At 50.8% G+C, this 21355-nt stretch overlaps 2 protein-coding genes across 3 annotated transcripts; both read left to right on the top strand.

Annotated features, from left to right (window-relative positions):
• The first annotated feature begins 232 nt into the window (after positions 1-232).
• Positions 233-10326, top strand: CGN (cingulin). The gene is made up of 19 exons (XM_041477565.1): positions 233-916; positions 1283-1374; positions 1668-1737; positions 2001-2092; positions 2553-2679; positions 3596-3775; positions 4043-4191; positions 4338-4470; positions 4587-4649; positions 4870-5001; positions 5440-5592; positions 6441-6611; positions 6709-6870; positions 7092-7181; positions 7670-7753; positions 8308-8429; positions 8749-8857; positions 9247-9410; positions 9797-10326. The coding sequence occupies exons 1-19, from the start codon at positions 326-328 to the stop codon at positions 9912-9914; spliced, it is 2802 nt and encodes a 933-aa protein (XP_041333499.1). The 5' UTR covers positions 233-325; the 3' UTR covers positions 9915-10326.
• A 2193-nt stretch (positions 10327-12519) lies between these two features.
• On the top strand, positions 12520-21146 carry TUFT1 (tuftelin 1). 2 transcript variants are annotated; one of them, XM_041477564.1, is made up of 14 exons: positions 12520-12603; positions 14008-14118; positions 14413-14481; positions 15140-15241; positions 16205-16279; positions 16640-16729; positions 17376-17435; positions 17742-17822; positions 18087-18194; positions 18449-18543; positions 18956-19061; positions 19419-19502; positions 20004-20104; positions 20491-21146. In XM_041477564.1, the coding sequence occupies exons 1-14, from the start codon at positions 12562-12564 to the stop codon at positions 20543-20545; spliced, it is 1179 nt and encodes a 392-aa protein (XP_041333498.1). In that variant the 5' UTR covers positions 12520-12561; the 3' UTR covers positions 20546-21146. The 2 variants fall into 2 exon arrangements, with proteins under 2 accessions (XP_041333498.1, XP_041333497.1); XM_041477563.1 differs by lacking the exon at positions 20491-21146 and having other exon boundaries at positions 20004-20366.
• Positions 21147-21355: the final 209 nt, after the last annotated feature.

Genomic DNA, 21355 nt, shown 5'->3' with positions numbered 1-21355 from the left:
CCGGGAGCCGCGGCGCCCCCCGCGCCCGCCCCGCGCCCGCGGCGGCTCCTACGGCGTGGCCGTGCGGGTGCAGGGCATCGCCGGGCAGCCCTTCGTGGTGCTCAACAGCGGCGAGCGCGGCGGCGACAGCTTCGGCGTGCAGATCAAGGGGGGACACCCCGAAACGCCCCCGAACGCCCCCCTGGCCCGGCCCCCCAGCGGCTCCGAGGAGGAGGAGGGGGAGGTTTGGGATGGGGGGACGCGCGGGGTTTCAGAGCAGGAAGGTGCAGGGGGGTCCCGGGGGGTCCCCAAAGGTTGGGAGAAGGAGCTGGGGGGAGTTCAGGGGATGGCCAGGTTTTCAGAGCAGGAAGGTTCAGGGGGGTCTCGGGGGGTCCCCAGATCCTGGGATGAGGAGCTAAGGAAGGGCCCCAAGTCCTCGGATCAGGAAATTCCGGGGGGATCCCGGGGGGTCCCAAAATCCTGGGATGAGGAAACTTCGGGGCGATGCCGGGGGGTCCCAAAATCCTCGGATCAGGACGCGGGAAGATCCCGGGATGCCCCAAAATCCTCGGATCAGCACCTGAAAATCCCCAAATCCTCGGAGGAGCTGCGCCGATCCCAATCGCACGGGGACCTCAGCGCGCCTTTTCCCAAAGGCGGGGAAAAATTGGGAAAAAAGGATGGGGAAATTCCCAGAATTCCCGGGGATGTGGACACGGAGCCGCTGCGCTCCGTGGATTCTCTGATCACCAAATTCGACGGGAATTTGCCCCGCGGGCGAGCGGCGCGGAGGTTCCGCGGCCCCGGGGCGGCTCCCAGGAAGCGCTCGCAGAGTCTGGATGCGCGGAATTCCCGGGAATCCGCCGCGATCCCGCCCCAAATTCCCCAAATTCCCCGCGGGTTTGGGGACATGGAGGAGCAGAGCGTGGAGATGCAGGTATTTGGGGGGAAATTCCTCAAAAAAACCCTTTTTTTTTCTCCTAAAAATTGGAGGTTTTACATGAAAATCGGGGGTTTTCCTTAAAAAAAAAAAAAAAAAAAAAAAAAAAAAAAAGGGGTTTTTACTATAAAATTTAAGGACTTTTCCCATTAAATTTGGGGGGGGGTTTCCCATGAAATTGGGGGTTTTTACCTGTAAAATTGGGGTTTTTCCCCATTAAACTGGGGTTATTTTCCTATGAAATTTTGCTTTTCCCCTATAAAATAATGTTTTTTCCCTGTAAAATTTGGGGTTTTTTTCCCCCTCTGGAATGCGGGATTTGGGGTTTTGTTGGAATTGAGTGTTTTTGTTCCCTCCTGGAAGCTGAAATCCACCCCGGACCTGCTGCGGGATCAGCGGGAATTGGGGGGCGGCGAAAACCCCACCGAGCTCATCTACAGCATCCTAAAGGAGGGGTGAGCCCCCAGAGCCCCAAAATACCCCAAAAATAGCCTCAAATCCCCCCCAAAACAAAATTCCCCCAAATCCCCCCAAAACAGCCCAAAAATTCCCCCAAATTTACCTTAAATCGCCCTAAAATACCCCAAATTCCCCCAAAACCGCCCTAAAATTCCCCCTCCGTGACCCCAATTCCCAAATATTTTCCCCAAATTCGAGATTTGGGGGAATCCAGCAGCAATTCCTGCCTGTCCCTTTTTCCGTGACCCCATTCCCAATCTTTTTCCCCCAAATCCGACCCCAAATCCAGGAGCTCCGAGAGCGAAATTTCCCTGAAAAGGAAAACCTCGAGGCTGCTGGGGAAATTCCAGGAGCTGGCGGTGAGCGGGAAAATTCCAGGGGTTTGGGGTTTGGGATGGATTTGGTGTTAGGGATTTGGGACAGATTTGGAATGGGTTTGGGATGGCTTTGGGATTTGGGATGGGATTTGGGATGGATTTGGGGTTTGGGATGGGTTTGAGATTTGGGATGAGTTTGGGATGGGTTTGGGATTTGGGATGGGTTTGGGATTTGGGATGGGTTTAGGAGTTGGGATTTTAGGATGCGATGTCCCTAACATCCCAAATGTCCCCGAATGTCCCAGAGTTCCGTGGGGGCTCCAGACTTGCCCCAATCCCAAATCCTGCGGGAGGCCCTGGACAGGAAATCCCAGGAGCTGCAGCAGAGCCAGGCCCAGTAATGGGGTCACCAATGGGGGGGATGGGTTTGGGGTCACGCCCATTGTCCCTCTGGGGTTTGGGGTTGCCCCCAGGGGTTTCGGGTCCCCTAAAGGGTTGGGGGCTGGTTTGGGGTGGCCCTTTGGGGTTTGGGGTCACCCCTGGTGTCCCTTTGGGGTTGGGGTCCCCTGAAGGGCTGGGGGCAGGTTTGGGGTGGCCCTTTGGGGTCTGAGGCCACTGTGGGTCCCCCTTTGTCACTTTTGGGGTTTGGGGCCCAAAGACCCTTTCAAGACCCTCCAGACCTCCCTTAATCCCCCCCAAGACCCCCAAACCTCCCCTAATTCCACCTAACCCCCCCAAATCCCCTCCGGACCCCAAAAAACCCCAGGAATGCATGATCCCCCCCCCCAGAAAACCCCAGTAAACCTTGATTTCCCCCATTAACCCCTGATTTGCCCTGTTAACCCTTCATTGCCCAGGCTGAGCGAGCTGAGAGCCGCCAAGGAGGCGCTGGAGGCACGGCTGGGCCACCTCGAGGGGCAGCTGCTGGCCACCAACCCCAAAAGTGACCCCAAAAGTGACCCCGACACACAGGACCTCTACCAGGTACCCCTAAAAACCTCCAAAAAGGGGAAAACAAAAAAAAAAAAAAAAAAAAAACCCCACACAAACAAAAAGCCCTTAAAACCTCAAAAGGAGAAAAATGCCAATAAAAACCACACACAAAAAACAAAACCCAAAACCCCAAATCCCAAATTTGCCCTTCCCAGGAATTCCTGGAATCCTGGTAAGACTCGAGGAGGCTTTGAGATTTTTTGCCACCCCCAAATACCAATTTTCCCATTCCGAGCAGGTTTTGGGGTTTTTCCACATCCCGAGTCCCGAATTTCCCATTCTCAGGAGCTTTTGAGGGTTTTCCACCCCCAAATCCCGAATTTCCCATTCCCAGGAGGTTTTGGGGTTTTCCCTCATCCCAAGTCCCAAATTTCCCCTTCCCAGGAGGTTTCGAGGTTTTTCCACATCCCAAATCCCAAATTTCCCATTCCCAGGAAGTTTTGGGGTTTTTCCACATCCCAAATCCCAAATTTCCCATTCCCAGGAAGTTTTGGGGTTTTTCCACCCCCAAATCCCAAATTTCCCATTCCCAGGAAGTTTTGGGGTTTTTCCACATCCCAAATCCCGAATTTCCCGTTCCCAGGAGGTTTTGGGGTTTTTCCACATCCCAAATCCTGGTTTTCCCGTTCCCAGGAGGTTTTTCCACATCCCAAATCCCAAATTTCCCGTTCCCAGGAAGTTTTGGGGTTTTTCCACATCCCAAATCCCAAATTTCCCGTTCCCAGGAAGTTTTGGGGTTTTTCCACATCCCAAATCCCAAATTTCCCGTTCCCAGGAGGTTTTTCCACCCCCAAATCCCGAATTTCCCGTTCCCAGGAAGTTTTGGGGTTTTTCCACATCCCAAATCCCGGTTTTCCCGTTCCCAGGAGGTTTTTCCACCCCCAAATCCCGAATTTCCCGTTCCCAGGAGCTGCAGGAGTGCCGGGAGCAGCTGCAGGAGGTCCTGGGGTCGCGGCGGCGCCAGGAGCGGGAGCTGCAGGCGCTCAAGGGGGCCCTGAAGGCCGAAGTGGCCGCGCACGATTCCGACCTGGAGCGGCTCCGGGGGGAGATGGAGACGATCCGGGGGGAGACGGAGAGGGTGTCGGAGGTGGGAATTGGGAATTCCAGGCTTTTCCCCATATTCCAAACCTCTGGAATAGGGGAGAAAGCCGTGAAAAAAACCCTCAGTGGAACATGGGAAAAACTGGGAAAAATCCCTCCGGAATGGGGGGAAAAGTTGGGAAAAATCCTTCTGGAATGGGGGGAAAAAAACCTCTGGAATTTCCATGGACTCAGCCCCGATTCCACGGATATTTTGTCTCGAATTCCCCGGGAATTTTTTTTTTTTTTTGGGAACCTTGTCAATTCCTTGCAGGAGAAATCCAGCCTGGAGCAGGAGCGGGAAAATTTGGGAATGCAGCTGCGGAATCTGCGGCGGGAGCTGGAGGAGAGCGCAGAGGAGACGGAGCAGTGGCGGGAAATGTTCCAGAAAAACAAGGAAGAGCTCCGGAATTCCAAGCAGGAGTGAGTCCCGGAGCCTGGGGTGATCCAAAATTTGGGATTTTCTGAGATTTTCCAGGGTTTTCAACTCCAGCTCCCAACAAAACAAGGTCGGGGATTTTGGGATGGAGGGAATTTTGTGAATTTTGGGAATTGCTGGGATTTTTCAGGCTGCTGCAGGCGCGGCTGGAGCGGGAGGAGTTGGAGGAGGAGCTCCGGGAGCTCCGGGAGCGACTCCAGGCGGCGCGGGAGGATCGGGATCGAGCCCGGAGCGACCCCCAGGAGCTGGGAAAGCTCCGGAAGGTGCGAGAAATCAGTGAAAATTTATCCCAAAATTGGGGATTTTTTTTTCCAAAATTCAGGATTTTTCCCCCCAAATTTGGGAATTTCTTTTGGTCAAAATTTGGGATTTTTCCCAGGAGCTGGAGCAGGCCCGGAAGGATCTGGAAAAGCTTCGGGGGGAGCGAGATGAGGCTGCTCAGGTAAGGAGGCAAAATCCCAGGAACCAGGAATTTTTTTTGGAAATTTTTGGGACTTTTTCAGAATTTGGGGTCCCAGATTTGCTCATTGTGGGCTCAGCCAAAATTGTCCCAAAAAATTAAAAAGAATTCCCACAAAATCCCACCCAAAATCCCAAAAAAATCCTGAAAAATCCCCCAAAATTCCTCAAAATGCCCCCAAATCCCCTCTGGATCCCCCAAGGCCCAGATTTCCCTGGAATCAGCACTGGAGGTGTCGGAGAAGGCACGGAAACTTCTGGAATCGCGGCTGGAGGAATCCAAGGAACAGCAGAAGAACTGGGAACAGCTCCGGGAGAAAGTGGCTGAATTGGAGGTACTGGGAATTCCTGAAAATCCAAACTGGAGGTGCTGGGAATTCCCAAAAATTCAAAGAAAAATTAAAAAAAATTCCCCCAAAATTCCAAAAAAAACCCCCCCAAAGTCTCCCCCAAAAATCCCTATAAATCCCCAGAAATCGCCAAAGAGCCCCACTTCATCCCAAAAATCCCCAGAGAGCCCCAGCTGATCCCGAAATCCCCAGAGAGCCCCGGCTGATCCCAAAATCCCCAGGGAGCCCCGCTGATCCCAAAATCCCCAGGGAGCCCCAGTTGATCCCAAAATCACCAGGGAGCCCCGCTGATCCCGAAATCCCCAGGGAGCCCCGCTGATCCGAAAACCCCCCGAGAGCCCCGCTGATCCCGAAATCCCCAGGGAGCCCCGCTGATCCCGAAATCCCCAGGGAGCCCCGCTGATCCCCACGCTCTCCGGGCAGGCGGAGCGCGCGGCCCTGGCCGAGTCCCTGGGATCCAGCGCGGAGCGGGAGCGGGCGCTGGAGTCGCGCCTGGAGCGGTCCCAGCGGGAGCTGCGGGATTTGGGATCGGCGCTGGGCGAGGAGCAGCGCCGGCGGGACCGGCTCAGCCAGGAGGTGCCGGAATTCCCGGAGTTCCGGCGGTTTTCACGGAATTCTGGGCTTTCTTTGTGGAATTATTGGGGTTTTTTGGGAGTTTTTGGGGTTCTTCCCTGGGATTGTGGGGTTTTCCCTGTGGGATTTGGAATTGGTGCTCAGCCGGGAGGTGCGGGAAAAGATTCCAAGGATTTTCAGGGAATTTTGGGGGTTTTCCATTGAATTTCAGAGGCTTTTTGTGGCATTTTGGAGTGGGTTTTTTGTGGGGGAATTTGGGGGAGTTTTTTTTTTTTTTTTTCACGGAATTACAGACTTTTCCATGGAGTTTTGGGGTTTTTTTTCTGGAATTTTTTTTGGGTATCAAATGGAATTTTTCTGGTGTTTTTTTTTTTTTTTTTTTTTTTTTTAATGGCGTTTTGGGTTCTTTTTTTGTGAAATTGGAGGATTTTTTGGGGTGGAATTTGTTTTTTTTTTTTTAATGGAATTTTGGGGCTTTTAAAATGGAATTTTGGAGGATTTTTTGGTGGAATTTTTGGGTTTTTTTCATGGAATTCTGGTGTTTCCTCATCCCAAAATCTTCGTCTTGTGGGACTGGGACCTCTTAGAGGTTTGGGAAGAGATTCCAGGGGTTTTTCCTGAAAATCCCTGGATTTTTCCATGGAATTCTGGTATTTTTTAATGGAATTCTTGAGTTTCTTATGGAATTCTGAGGGTTTTTTCATTGAATTCTGTTTTTTTTCCATGGAATTTTCAGCTTTTTTCATGGAATTCCAGGATTTCCACCCCCCCAAAATTTCCACCCCAACACCCAGATCCCATTTTTGGCACCATCCCACAAAATTCCCAATCCCAAAATTCCCGTTTTTCAGCTGGAGCAGATGACGGCAGAATCCCAGAGCTCCCTCGCCTCGCTCCGATCCCAACTGGAAGAATTCCAGGAAAAATCCCGCCGGGAACTCACGGATTCCCAAAAAATCGCCCAAGACCGCGAGGCAGAGGCAGAAAAATTCCAACAGAACCTTGGGAAGCTCCAGGACGAGGTTCATTGGGAATCAGAGATGATTTTTCCAGGAATTCCACAGATTTTCGGGGAAAATCCAGCTGGGAATTTGGGGAATTTTGGGTTTCTCCTGGCAGGTTTCCCGGCTGAAGGAGACGATCCAGGAAAACCGGGAGGAGCAGGATCGGATCCTGCTGGACAAGGAGCTGCTGCTCCAGAAGCTCCAGGAGCTGGAGCAGGAGCTGGAAAATCGGAAGCGATCCCAGGAAGAGCGAGCCCGGCATTCCAAGGCACTGGAGGTGGGGAATTCCTGAAAAAATCCCAGAAAATTCTCCAATAAATGGGGAAAAAAATTCCCATATTGCTCCCAGAAAATCTCCTCCCAAAATAATGGAAAATTCCTAAAGAATTCCCAGAACATTCTCAGAAATTTCCCCAAAAATTCTCCAAAATTTTTTCCAAAGTTTCCCCCAAAATTCCCAGCAAATTCCCCAAAAATTCCATCCCAAATTCCCATCAGGAAAAATCCAAACGTTTGGAATTGGAACTGGACGAGGAGCGGAGCTCGGTGGAGCTGCTGAGCGAGAGGGTGACCCGGAGCCGGGACCAGGTAAAAACCTGGGAATTTTGGGAATTCTCATCTTGGCAAAAATGGAATTCTCCTAGAATTCCAATCCCCCCCCCGCCCCACCAAGGATCCATGTGAAAATTCCAACCGGGAATTGTCAGTTGGGGTGGGAATGGGGAATTGGAAGAGGTTGGGAAAAGGGATAAAGAATTCCCAAAGAAATTCCCTATTTTTGGTGTCTGGGTGGGAATTTGGGGGTTAAATACCAATGGATTCTGGGCTTTTCCCGAACTTTATTCCTTCCTTTTCCCCAAAAAATTCCAAGGCATAAATGGGGCATAAAAGGGGAATTTTTTCCACTGGGAATAATCCCAGGGATCCTTTTCCCACGATTCCCAGAGAATCCCAGCACGTCTGCCGATCCCATTCCTGAAATCCATGGGAAAATCCATGGAAAAATCCATGGAAAAATCCATGGAACATCCTGGAAATCTCTGGAAATTCCCGGATTTTTCTGTTTTTATTCCCAGATCGAGCAGCTTCGGGCAGAGCTGCTCCAGGAACGTTCAAGCCGCCAGGACCTGGAATGTGACAAATCCTCCCTGGAGCGCCAGGTGCGGGAAATCCCCGGAAATTCCCGGAAAAATTCCCAGGAAAGTCCTGGAAAAATCCTGGAAAAAACTCATGAAAAATCCCGGGAAAATCCCCGGATCCAGCATCGAATCCTGGTGGGAATGGCCCAGGGGGAGCCCAGATTTCATGAGGAATTCTGGGAAAAGAATCCTTGGGAATGGGATCATGATTCCAAGGAGTTTTCCCAGTTTTTTCCTGCTTTTTCCCTACATTTTCTGCTTTTTTTCTGTTTTTTTTCCACCTCTTCCTGGTTTTCCTTTTATTCCCAGTCCCAGCTTTTGGGGTTCTCTGCCCTCTCCCAGGGTGTTTTTCCTGCAGAACTCCCACTTTCCCTGCAGGATTCCAACAGAATTCCCACTTTTCCTGTGCAGTATTCTCACTTTTCCCTGCAGACAAGTCCCAGAATTCCCATATTTCCCCACTTTTCCAACTCCTGGAATCCTGCAAAGAATTCCCAGAATTCCTCCCCATTGGGAAACTTGGCAAAACCGGGAAGAGCCCCGGGATCAGGGGGATTTTTGGGAATTTTTCCCAGAACAAGGAGCTGAAGAACCGGCTGGCCGCTTCCGAGGGGCAGCAGCGACCCGGGAACAGCCGGAATTCCCAGCTGGAATCGCAGCTGGAAGAGCTCCGGGAGCAGCTCCAGGCCGAGGAGAGGTGCCCGACCCCAAATCACAAATCCCAAATTATTCCAATCCCAATTCCCAAATTTTTCTAACACCAGTTCCCAACTCCCAAATTCCAATTCCCAAATCTCCAATCCCAATTCCCAAATTTTTCCAAATCCCAAATCCCTTAAAAATCCCTAAAAAAATCCTTGAAAATTCCTTAATAATTCCTGAAAATTGCTTAAAAATTCCTTAAGAATCCCTTAACATCCTTGAAATTCCCTGAAATTCCATAAAGATCCATCCAAATCCCACTGCCAGGCCGCTCCAGAGGGCGGGGAATCCATGGAATTCCCGTTTTTCCACAGGGAGAAGAGCGTCCTGCTCTCGTCCAACCGGAAGCTGGAGCGGAAAATCAAGGAATTGTCACTGCAGCTGGACGAGGAGCGGCAGAACAGCAGCAGCCACAGGGACCAGGTGGGGCTGGAATTCCTGGAATTCCGTGGAAAAATCTGGGAGAGGATCCAGGATTTGTCCCGAAAATCCCATCTGAGCCACGGCAGGGAATCTTGAAATGGTTTGGGCTGGGAAAGATCCCAAAGATCCTTAAAAATTCCTTAAAAATCCGAGGCCAGGGACATTCCCACCATCTCAGGGATGAGCTTGGATCCTGAAAATCCCTAAAATCCCATCCAAGGAATTCCTGAAATGATTTGGGATGGAAAAAAACCCCAAAAATCCTTAAAAATCCATAAAATATCCTTTAAAATCCTTAAAATTCCGAGGCCAGGGCCAATCCCTGTACCCCAGGATTCTCCCAAAATTCCCAAATCCCAAATCCGACCCCGAGTCCCGGGAATTCCCAGCTGAGCCTGCGGGTGAAGGCCCTGAAGCGCCAGGTGGACGAATCCGAGGAGGAAATCGAGCGCTTGGAAAACGCCCGGAAAAAATCCCAGCGGGAGCTGGAGGAGCAGCAGGAGCTCAACGAGCAGCTCCAGCGGCGCCTGAAATCCATGGAAAAGGAGGCCTGGTAAGGAATTCCCAGCTGGAAAATTCCAGAATCCATGGGAAAGGTTTCTAAACCCATGGAAAGGTCCCAAGCCCATGGGAAAACCCCAAATTCCAAGCAAAAAGTCCTAAATTCATGGGAAATGATCTAAATCCATGGAAAAGGAGGCCTGGTAAGGGAATCCCAGCTGGAAAATTCCAGAATCCATGGGAAAGGTTTCTAAACCCATGGAAAGGTCCCAAGCCCATGGGAAAACCCCAAATTCCAAGCAAAAAGTCCTAAATTCATGGGAAATGATCTAAATCCATGGAAAAGGAGGCCTGGTAAGGGAATTCTGGTTTGGAAAAAGCCGGGAATTCCATGGAAGAGGCCGGGAATTCCATGGAAGAGGGAATTTCCCCCGGCAGGCGCCGCGCCGTGGACTCGGCGCTGCAGGACGAGCGGCTGAGCTCGGATGAGGAGTTCGGATCCGCGGCCATCGCCTCCCTCCTGAGCGAGGCCAACCTGCAGGCCAGCTCCTGCTGAGGCCGGGAATGCCGGGAATGCCGTCGTCATTGTCGCCGTCATCATCATCATCATCACCATCGTCATCATCGGGATTGGTTCCAGGATCGGTTCCAGGATTGGTCCCAACCTGGGACTGCTTCCGGGGCCATCCCTGGGATCAGCCCCCTCCCGCTGATTCCTGGGAATTCCGGAGCTGGGATGGAGTCTGGGATCATTCCCAGAATTCTAGCCGGGATCAGCCCCAGGCTGCTGCTGCTCCATAGGCAAAAATTCCCAAAGCGAGGACATGAAGGAACAACAGCTGGGACCCCGTGGGAATCCAGGGATTTCCCAGCTCCCGAGGACACTTTGGGGGAATCTTGGGATTTCCCAATTCCAGGAATTTTTATTCCCGCCTGCTCCCAAAGATGTTTGGAATAAAATCCTGCGGTTTAAGGGCAGCAGGGTCTGGAATTTTTTTGGAATTCTGGGTGGGAATTCTAGGTGGGAATGTTCAGGAATTTTCAGGAACTCTGGGCAGGGAATTCTTGGAAATTCTGGGGGGGACTTGGGAATTCTCAGGAATTCTGGGTGGGAAATTCTTGGGAATTGTGAGTGGGAATTCTCAGGAATTCTCGGGTGCCAACTCTGTCCCCGGGTGTCCCTGTGCCACTCCTCCGGCAGGGCCGTGGCCGGTGGTGACACAGGTGGCACCGGGATGTCCCCAGCAGGGGGCACTGGAGCCACCGCTGTCCCCTGTGCCACCTCTGGCCGTGTCCCCTGCGGTCACTTTGTGGCCACCGCCCCGGAAGGGCCGTGCCCGGTGCCCCCGCAGGTGCCACCTCTGTCCCCTGCTGTCCCCTGTCCCCACCCCGGAAGGGCCGTGCCCACGCAGGTGACACCGGGATGTCCCCAGCAGGGGCTGCCGCTGTCCCCTGCGGTCACCGTGAGGTCACCACCCAGGAAGGTGCCGCCAGTGCCACCCCGGTGTCCCCCGGTGCCCCCGCAGGTGCCACCTCTGGTATCCCCTGTAGTCGCCACCCAGGGAGGGCCGTGCCAGCGCCCGCAGCTGCCACCACTGCCACCTCTGTCCCCTGGTGTCCCCGGGTGTCCCCACCCCGGAAGGGCCACGCCCGGTGCCCTCGGAGGTGCCCCCGGACCGGCCCGACCGGTCCCGCGCTGTCCCCACCCCCCGTGCCTCAGTTTCCCCGACACTTGGGGACATCCCGGGGACAGCGCTCCCCGAATTCCCAATCCCTGAAATTCCCGGGAGCTCCCAATCCCCGCAGTTCTCTGGAATTCCCTGAAATTCCCTCAAATTCCTCGATATCCCCCAAAATTCCCTGAAATTCCCCGGGACTGCCTGGCATTCCGCTGTGCCACCCGCCCCGGGGATGTCCCCAAGGCGTCTCCAGCCGGGGACACGCCCGGGCAGTGCCAGCCCTGGGCGGGCTGGGGACAGCGCGGTGGCACCGAGGGTTGGGACAGCGCCTGGCACGGCTCTGGCATGCCTTTGGCATGGCCCGGCACGGCTCTGGGGACACGCCCGGGCCGGGCTTGGCACGGCTCCGGCCTCGGCAGGGCCGGGCACGGCCAGGGCGGGGCTTTGGCACGGCTGGGGACACGCGGGTGTGACACTGGCACGGCTTGGGCACACCCGGGTGTGACACTGGCACGGCTCAGGTCACCTTGGGCACGGCTTGGCACAGCTTTGCCCCAGTTTCCCCCCAGTTTTATCCCAATTTTCCCCATTTTTTGTCCACTTTTATCCCAATTTCCCCCCAGTTTTATCCCAACAGCTTTTCCCCCCGATTCTCCCCCTTTTTTCCCCCAATTTTCCTCCTTTTTTCCCCAATTTTCCTCCTTTTTTCCCCAATTTTCCTCCTTTTTTCCCCAATTTTCCTCCTTTTTTCCCCAATTTTCCTCCTTTTTTCCCCAATTTTCCTCCTTTTTTCCCCAATTTTCCTCCTTTTTTCCCCAATTTTCCTCCTTTTTTCCCCAATTTTCCTCCTTTTTTCCCCAATTTTCCTCCTTTTTTCCCCATTCTTCCCCTTTTTTTCCCAATTCTTCCCCTTTTTCCCCCAATTCTCCTCCTTTTTTCCCCAATTGTCCCCCTTTTTTCCCAATTCTCCCAACTCCCCCCTTCCCCTTTCCCCCAGTTCTCCCCGTTTTTCTCCAATTCTTCCTTTTTCCCAATTCTCCTCCTTTTCCCCCAGTTCTCCCCGTTTTTCTCCAATTCTTCCTTTTTCCCAATTCTCCTCCTTTTCCCCCAGTTCTCCCCGTTTTTCTCCAATTCTTCCTTTTTCCCAATTCTCCTCCTTTTCCCCCCAATTCTCCTCCTTTTTTCCCCAATTCTCCCCGTTTTTCTCCAATTCTCCTCCTTTTTTTCCCAATTCTCCCTTTTTTCCCCAATTCTCCCTTTTTTTCCCCAATTCTCCCCCTTTTTTTCCCAATTCTTCCCCTTTTTTCCCCAATTCTCCCAACTCCCCCCTTCCCATTGTGGGCGTGGCCTCCACCTTGTGGGCGTGTCCACACTGCCTCATTACCAAATTTAGCCATGACCAAACATGGGCATGACCCAGGCGGGGGGCGTGGCCAAACATCGCGAACAATATCCAAACACAGGGGCGTGGCCGGCGTGGGCGTGGCCACCTGGCTCAGGTGAGGCGGAAGTGGCGGCGGGGCCATGAACGGGCTCCCGGGCTGGGCCGCGCTCCCGGAATCCCCGGTAAGAACCCCCCGGGACCCTTCCCCGAATTCCCAAATCCTGCCCAAAAACTTCCCCAAAAAATCCTGCGCCATTCCCAAAAAGTTCCTGCATCTTCCGCAGAAGTCTCCGGGAAAATTCCTTTCCTCTGGCTCTTCCCTGAACGGCCGGGATTTTTTTCCCCCTTTTGGGATCCCTTTGGAATTCCCGGGATCCCGCCCCAAATACCCGGATCCTTCCCAAAATTCCTGCATCTCTTCCCTAAACATTTCGGGACCCTTTCCCGAAATTCCTGGATCCCCTTCCCAAAATTGCCGGGCCTCTCCTTTCCCCACTCCCGGAACTCTCGGGCTCTTCCCGCCCTCCTGGGAGGAGTTTGGGGGATCCCAAATCCCTTTGGAATTCCCGAGACTTCTTCCCAAAATTCCCAAATCCTTCCCCAAAATTCTCGAATCCCTTCTCTGAAATCCTCGGGACCCCTCCCCAAAATTCCCGGGTCCCGCCTTTTTTCCTCATTCCGGAAATTCCCGGAATTCCCGGGATTTTTCCCCCTCCTGGAACGACTTTTGGGGGATCCCAAACCTCCTTGGAATTTCCGGGACCCCTCCCAAAATTCCCAAATCCTTCCCAAAGGACCCAAATCCTTCCCAGAATTCCCTCGGGATCCCCTCTCTAAGAACCCCGGGACCCCTCCCCAAAATTCCCGGGTCCCTCCTTTTCCTCATTCCCGGAATTCCCGGGATGATTTTTGGGCGATCCCAAATCCCTTTTTCCCACGTTCCAGCCCCAGACCCATCCCGGGGTTTCCAGGATCTTCCCGGCTCCGTTTTGCCATGGAATTCCCGGGAATCTCTCCCCAAAATCCGCTTCCGAAGTCCCAATTTTTTGGGAATTCCGAACCCCAGGAGGCGGGGCCATCCCGGAATTTTCCGGCCGGGATTTGAGGAGTTTTCCCTATTTTTTTTTTTCCCGGTTTTTTTTCCCGCTTTTCCCAGCCGGGCCTTGGGGCGGGGCTGGTACATTCCCAAAAATCCAACCCCGCCCTAAATCCCGGGAAATTTGGGAATTTTGTGTCTCAAATCCCAACGATCCCGGGGTTTTTAATGGATTTGGAGAGCTCCGGAATTTTCCCCGGATTCCAGGCTGCTTTTCCTGGTTTTCCAGAGTGAAATTCCTCATTCCGAGCCTTTTAAGGAGCGGTTTGGGATCACCGGGAATTCCCAAAATTCCCGGGGTTTTTTTGGGATCCCCACTCTTAGAATTTTTTGGGATTCCCCCATCCAGTATTTCTGAGATTCCCAAAATTCCCATTCCCGGCGAATTCCTCCAAAAAAATCCCCTTGGGGTCGGGTGGGGAAACTCCTTGGGAATGAATATTTGGGAATTTTGGGAATTTTCTGGTTCAGGGCAGGTTTTTCCCAGCAGGAGCTGAGCATGAGGCGTCCCACAGAATTTCCAGAATTTCCCAGCCCTGAAAACTCCCCTGGATCCCTGGAAAGTTCCGGAGGGGTCCCCAAATCTGCCTGGACTCCGGAGGTGAGTCCTGGAATTTTTGGAAAACATCCCCCCCAAAAAAATCCGGATCCAGAGTCGCTTTTCCTTCCCTTTCTCCTTTCCGATCCCAGTGGAGAAATCTGGGAAGTGTGGGATTTATCCTGGATTTATCCCGGATTTATCCTGGATTTATCGCGGATTTCTTCCCGGTTTATCCTGGCTTCTTTCCGGATTTATCCCGGATTTTTACTGTATTTCTTCCCAATTTATCCTGAGCTTGGCTTTGCCCAAAATGCCGGTTTTTAGTCCCGATTTTAAAGCGGGTTTAATCCTTAGGAGGCCGGGCCGGTGCTGAGGCTGCGCCTGCCCCGAGACCCCCCCGGGGAGCCCCGGCCCAAACAGAAGGTGCGGAAAGAGCGGGACTGGGGGGGGGAAAATTGGGAATACCAGGGGGAAGTTCTGGGAATTTCGGGGAAAAATGAGAAATTTGAGAGCTTGGGGGAAAATTTGGGAATTTGAGGGGGGAAATGGGAATTTTGGGGAGCAAAATGGGAAATTTTCAGGGAAATTGTGGGCGTTTTGGGACCACTCTTGGAATTTTGGGGGGGAATTGTGGTGAAAATTCAGGATTTGGGGGAGAAGACGTGAGATTTTTGATTTTTGTGGGAATTTGGGGGGAAATTCTGCGAATTTTGGGGGAAAATTGGGGGTCTTGGGGGGAAATGTGGGAGTTTGGGGGGGTAAAACCATGAATTTGGGGGAGGAAAATAGGAATTTTGGGATAATTCAGCATTTTGGGGGGGAAGGCTTGGATTTTGTGGTAAAAGCCAGGATTTTTGGGATCATTTTGGGACAGGGAATGGGATTGTGGTTTTCCCAGATGTATCCGCAGCAGGAAACAGCTGGAAATCCTGCATTTTTCCATGAAAATCCTGGATTTTTCCCTCCAAATCCGGGGTTTTTGGGGCAATTCCCACCCGGCCACCACCCTTAGGGTGGCAAATCCCAGTTCTGGGCTTTTCCCGGGAAATTTTTCCCGAAATCGCCGCGTTTTCCCCCAAAGCCGGTGGGCAGAGCCTTCGCCATGGTGGCCAAGAGATCCGACGGGAATTCCTTGGCCTCGGAGTGCGTCAAATCCAAGGACGGCGATGAGGAGATCATCAAGGTGCCCCAAATCCCGGGATTTTTTTGGGCAGTTGGGATCGTTCCTAGGGGAGGAAGGGGGCGGTAAAATTCCCAGCAAAATAAAAAAAAAAAAGTCCGTCAAAAATGGCCCCAAATTCCTGCAAAATTCCCCTAAAATTCCTTAGTATTCTCCCAAAATTCCCCACAAAGTTCCCTTAAAATTCCCACAACATTCCCACAAAAAGACCCAGGAATTCCCTAATTTTGGCCTCGGAATGCCCCAAATCCAAGAATGGGGATGAGGAGATCATCAAGGTGCCCCAAATCCTGGGGTTTTAGGGGTTTTGGGATTGGTGCCTGGGGAAAAAGGTGCCCAGGGTGGTTTGAGAATTTTATCCCGAATTACCATCAAAATTTCCACAAAATTCCACAGAAATTCCAGCAAATTTTTCCTCAAATTGTCCCTAAATTACCCCAAAATTCCTGCAAAATTCCCACAAATTTCCCCAGGTTCCCTAAAATTCAATCAGAATCCTGCAAAATTCCCCCCAAATTCCATAAAATTTTTATTGGATTTGGGGATGGATTTGAAGGATTTTGGGGAATTCCAGGTGGATTTTCTGGGATTCAGTTTGGATCTGGGGAAATTCTGGGTGGAATTTTGGGGATTTCAGAGCATTCTAGGTGGATTTGGAGGAATTCCGTGTGGAATTTTAGGAATAAAAGGTGGATTTTTGGGGATTTAGTGTGGATTTGAGGGACTCCAGGTAGAATTTCAGGAATTCCTGGTGGATTTCAGGGAATTCCACTCCTTGGGAGCAACACAGGTGGGGAAAACCTTCCCAAAAAAAACCGTGGAAAATTCAAATTTAATGGGAAAATTCAGGGACAGAAAATTCCAGGAAATTTTGGGAAGCCTTGCCCTGAACCCTCCAGATCCATTGGAATTCCCGGAGGGATTTGGGACATTCCCAATCCCCTTTTATTCCTGTTCCCATTCCAGGTTTATCTCAAGGCTCGTGCCGACCACGAGGAGCCGGTGACGCAACTCAAGAGCGAAGTCCGGCACATCCAGGAGGTGAAATTCCCTGAAAATTCCCACAAATTCCCCTCAAAATTCACCCAGATTTCCCCCAAAATTTCCACAGATTCCCTGCAAATTCCCTCAAATTCCTCTCTGGGTTCCCACAAAATTCCCCCAAATTTTCCCTGAATTATCCCAAAATTAAAAAAAAAAAAAATAGTGTAAAATTTCCCAGAAATTTTCCCCCTAGTTTTCCCCAAATTCCCAAAAAAGTTCCCCAGATTTCCAACTTTTATTGTCATTTATTTTCATTTAATTGGATTTTCCCCCATTTTTATTTGGATTTTTTTACCTTTTTTTCCCCCCTCCCTCCCAAATCCCAAAAAACTCCCAACTTTTCCCTCGTTGTCCCAGGCTGGGAGCGCCCTCAAAAAACTCCGGGAAGATCTGAGCACCAAACTCCAGACCCGGACGGAATTTCGGGAATTTCAGGAGAGTTCTGAGGTAAAAAAATAGGGAATTACAAAAAAAAAAAAAAGTGGAATTTTCCCCTGAAAAAAACATCCCAAAGGGATTTCGGGTGGAAAAAGGGGGGAAATCCCAACTTTTCTGGTGCGAAAAGGGAAAATTCCCATTTTTGCAGGGAAAAATGGAATAATTCCTGTTTTTGGGGTGGTGAAAAGGAAAAATTGCAATTATTGGTAGGGAAAACAGTAAAATTCCATTTTTTGGTGAAAAATGTGAAATTTGGGATTTTCTGGAGGGATTTAGGAGCTCCCGGGGATGATCCTGGAATTTTGGAGTTGATACTTTGACAAAATTCCCAAATTTTGCCCCTAACTGGGAAGCGGGAACTGGTCCTGGAAATAAAAAAACTGGGGAGAAATGGGAATAAATCCATAGAAATATAGGAATAAATTAGGATTTAAACTGGGACAAAATCTATTGACATTTGGGAAATGGGACAAAATTCTTGGATTTAAAAATGTGGAAAATATTTGGGAATAAATCTATTAAAATTGGGAAGAAGGTTTCAAAAAAATAAGGAAAAAATGGGAATTCATCCATTGAAATTTGGGAAAAGGGAGTTGGGGAATTAGAAAAATTTGTGATAAATCCCGATTTTCCCCCTTTTTCCCCCGGATTCTAGGTGGTGCTGGAGAAGCGGAGCGAGAGCTGCTCCTGCCGGGGCAATTCCCAGGAAAATCCGGTAGGGGACAGAAAAATTTCTGGAATTTTCTGGGGTGGGATCTGGGATCAGGGTGAAAATGTTTAAGAAACCCATTTTCCACCCAAAAATGGGAAATATTTGGGATGAATTTGGGAATTTTTTGTGTTTTCCACCAAATTTCAAGTCTTGGAATTCCAAGTTTTAATTGGGATTTGGGAGGTTCCGTTTTTAGCTAAAAATCCCAAATTTGGGGAATTTTTGAGCTCTCGGAAAACACAAAATTTGGGAATTTTGGCCTTTTGGATATTTGGGGGATACTGGGGCCTTTTGGGGCCCTTCCCACAGGAGGACCCCGAGGCCCCGCGGCTCCTGTGGAGGCTCCAGGAGGCGGAAAAGCAGCACCAGCTGGAGCGGGACGGTCTCGAGGTGAGCCTGGAATTCCTAAAAATCCAGAATTTCACCCAAATTCAGGAACCTCAGGAGAATTTTGCCCAAATGCTGGAATTTTAGGGGCGATTTTGTCCAAATTTTGTAGTTTTAGAGGAGATGCTGAGTTTTTTGAGGAACTATTCCCCTTGGGGTTTCTTGAGGGATCTCCAGGAAAATCCTCCTGCCGAGGAAGGTTCCGGAATGTGTCCCAGGATCCTGGGAGAGCTGGAATTCCCAGAATTCCTGGATTTCCCATTGCAGAGGGCGCTGTTGCGGTGCCAGGAAGACATGGAGCGGGCGGATTCCGCCCGCGGCCGAGCGGAGACGGAGGTGGAGCAGCTCCAGAAGCTCCTGGCAGGCATGGAAAAGGTGATTTGGGATCGGGGGGATTGGGATGAGTGGGTTTGGGATTGGGATGAGCCGGCAGCCATTCCCGATACCCCACCCCATTCCTGATATCCTGACCCATTCCTGGTTTCCCGCTGTCCCGTCCCTGTATCCCATTCCTGAATCCCATTCCCGTGTCCCGTTACCCCGTATCCCGTTATCGCATATCCCATTATGCCATATCCCATTATCCTGTATCCCGTTATCCCATTCCTGAATGCCTGCCCAATCCGCAGGATCACCGGGATCTGCTGGCGCGGATGGAGTTGGGACAGGCGGAGCTGGAGCGGCTCCGGAAGGCGGAAGGGGAAAGAGCGGCACAGCAGGAGCGGTGGGAGTCCAGGAATGGGAATTCTGGGAATGTGGGAATCCGGGAAAGGGAATTCTGGGAATGGGGGAATCCCAGGAATGAGAAAATCCTAGGAACGCCCAATTCCTGATATCCCGACTCGTTCCCAATATCCGAGGGTTTTTTGGGATGGGCATTCCCAGGGTTTTTTTGTGGTGGACATTCCCAGGTTTTTTCGGTGGGTGGATATTCCCTTCTTTTTTTGAGCAGAAATTCCAGAGTGTTTTTGCTGTGAACACTCCCATTTTTTTTTAGCTGAACACTCCCAATTTTTTTTGGATGTGACCATCCCCAGGCTTTTTTTTGGAATGGGAATTCTGGTTTTTTTTTTGATGTGGGTGTTCCCAGTTTTTCTGGAGACTGTTCCCAGAGATTTTTCCCGCTATTTTCTCAGCTCATCCCAGCTGGAGAAGGAGGTGGCGGGCCTCCGGGAGAAAATCCATCACCTGGATGACATGCTCAAGAGCCAGCAGCGCAAAGTCCGCCAGATGATCGAGCAGGTGATGAGAAAACCGGGAAAAACCCTGGAAAATCCAGGGAAAAATGGGGGAAAATTCTGGGAAAAAAAATGGGGGAAAATTCTGGGAAAAAAATGGGGAAAAACCAGAAGAAAACCCAGGAAAATTCTGGAAAAACCAAGGAAAAAACCTGGGAAACAACCCAGGAAAAAACTGGGGAAAAATCAGTGAAAAACTGAGAAAAACCAGGAAAAAATTTCAGAAAAATCCAGGCAAAATCCATGAAAAAATCTGGGAAACAAATCTAGGAAAAACCAGGGAAACATCCAGGAAAAACCTGGGAAAAACCCGGGAAAAAATCCGGGAATTGCCAATCCCTTGGAAATGTCCGGGTTGCAGCTGCAGAATTCCAAGAGCGTGATCCAGGCCAAGGACGCGGCAATCCAGGAGCTGAAGGAAAGAGTTTCCTACCTGGAAGCAGAGGTGGGGCCCGGAATTCTGGGGGCTGGATCCGAGCTTGGATCTTTTTGGAATGTTGGGATCGGGGTTGGAAATGTCGGGATTGGGGTTGGGCTCCTCGTGGGGGTGGTTGGGGAACTGGGAATGGGGGAAAAGCGGGGAAAAGGGGGGAAAAAAGTGGGAGGGATTCAAGACCTAGAAAATCCCAAAAGACCAAAAAAAAAAACCACCCCGGAAAAAAAAACCAAAATTCCCAACCTGAGCCTGACCATTTCCATCAGGATTTGGGAAATTTCCAATCCAACAGGGAGATTGAGTATTTTGAGATGGAAAATTCCCCCTGATCCTCATTTTTCCTGGGATAAACCTTCCCAAATAACTCAGGAAATTCCCAATCCCATTCCTACACTCCAAATTCCCCCAGATCCCAAAAATTCCCATTCCGGGCACAGAGGGACCACCCCAAGGTAGCTCCCCAGGGTTGGAAAGTCCTTACCGGATCCCAAATCCTGTTTTTTTTCCCAGAATCTGGAGATGCATGACCGGATCGAGCACCTGATCGAGAAACAAGTGAGCCGGGGCGGGAGCAGCGCCCGCGTGCGCTCCAAGTCGGAATACGTCAGCAGGTGCAATGGGAATTCTGGGATCAGGGTCGGGAATTCTGGGATCTGGGCCGGGAATGGCAGGATTCAGATCGGGAATTCTGGGATCTCTTCTGCATTTTGGGATTCTCCTTGGATTGGTCAATGAACTTTAGGATTTGGGGCTGCAGTTTTGGAAGTGCCGTCTGGATTTTGGGATTCTCTTCTGCATTTAGTGACCAATTTTCAGAATTTTGGGTTGCTCTTCCAGATTCGAGGATAATTGGAATCTCCCCTAATTTTTCAATGTCTGCAGCAGGTCCCAAATCACTCTCACTGGAATTTTTGGGAATCCAGATCTCCCTGAAACCTTTTTCCCTGTTTTTTTCCTACTGAAAAATTCCCTTTTATTTTTCCCCCCCTTTTCCCAGCAAACGCCTCCCAGGCCCGAAGCCGCTGCCCCTGATCCGAGTGGTGGAAACCTGAATTTCGGGGTCTGGGCCCAGCCGGATCCTTCCCCTTCAGAATGACCAGAATTCCCAGCTGGACTTGGAGCCCTTCCCAAGGGAAGAGGTTTGGGATCATCCAGGGCATGATTCAGGTCGGAATCGGGAATTTTCCCTCTTTTTCCCAGTGATTTTCCAGCTCTCGCCATTCCCGTGTGGATTCCAGAGGTTTTTCCCAACTGGATTCAGGATTTCACCTTTTTTTTTTGGGAGTTTCCAAAACAAAATCTTGGATTCTGCTTTTTTCCTGAAGAAAAATTCCAAAAAGCCGGGAGCCACCACACCTCCGACCAACACCACCCTTGGACTTGGAAAATGCTCTCCCAGCCCTAACAGTTCCGTGTTTTTCCCGCAGAATCCTGTGTTTTTCCCACGGAATTCCATGCTTTTGCCACACAGTTCCATGCTTTTTCCCCCAAATGATTATTGTTGGAATTCCCGCGATTTTGGGATTTTATTCCCTGTATTTATTTCCGTAAATTATTGGAGTCTCCCGGTGAGGTGGGGGATAGGCACAGGCCAGAATTCCAGGGAATTTTGGCCCAGGACTGCCCCAATCCCATGTTTGACCCTGGAGGCTCCAACTGGGATCCCTCAGGATTCTCTTGGAAATTTTAATTCCAAGTTTTCATATTAAAAATAAAAAATTCCGTCTGCTTTAAATCCCAGAAGTTGTGCTTTGTTGGAAAAGATTGGGAATTTATGGAGGAAGTTGGGGGTTTTTGGCTTTTTGGTTTTTCCGGGTACTGATTCCATGGGAACGGTGCAAATTTGGGATTGTGATTTACTG

The sequence above is a fragment of the Pyrgilauda ruficollis genome, unplaced genomic scaffold (genome assembly GCF_017590135.1).
Source record: "Pyrgilauda ruficollis isolate IOZ18807 unplaced genomic scaffold, ASM1759013v1 scaffold408, whole genome shotgun sequence".
Lineage (NCBI taxonomy): Eukaryota > Metazoa > Chordata > Aves > Passeriformes > Passeridae > Pyrgilauda > Pyrgilauda ruficollis.
The sequence above is the reverse complement of the archived record's forward strand: the minus strand, read 5'-3'. Positions and strand labels throughout refer to the sequence as shown.

Bases quoted from the DNA above. Each gene is read 5' to 3' on its own strand.
- TUFT1 (XM_041477563.1), top strand. From the start codon at position 12,562: ATGAACGGGCTCCCGGGCTGGGCCGCGCTCCCGGAATCCCCG. The intron at 12,604-14,007 runs GTAAGAACCCCC...TTTTCCCAGCAG, and splicing joins CCGCGCTCCCGGAATCCCCG to GAGCTGAGCATGAGGCGTCC. The intron at 18,195-18,448 runs GTGATTTGGGAT...CCCAATCCGCAG, and splicing joins TCCTGGCAGGCATGGAAAAG to GATCACCGGGATCTGCTGGC.
- CGN (XM_041477565.1), top strand. From the start codon at position 326: ATGGCCAGGTTTTCAGAGCAGGAAGGTTCAGGGGGGTCTCGGGGGGTC. The intron at 4,650-4,869 runs GTAAGGAGGCAA...GGATCCCCCAAG, and splicing joins AGCGAGATGAGGCTGCTCAG to GCCCAGATTTCCCTGGAATC. The intron at 6,612-6,708 runs GTTCATTGGGAA...TTCTCCTGGCAG, and splicing joins TTGGGAAGCTCCAGGACGAG to GTTTCCCGGCTGAAGGAGAC.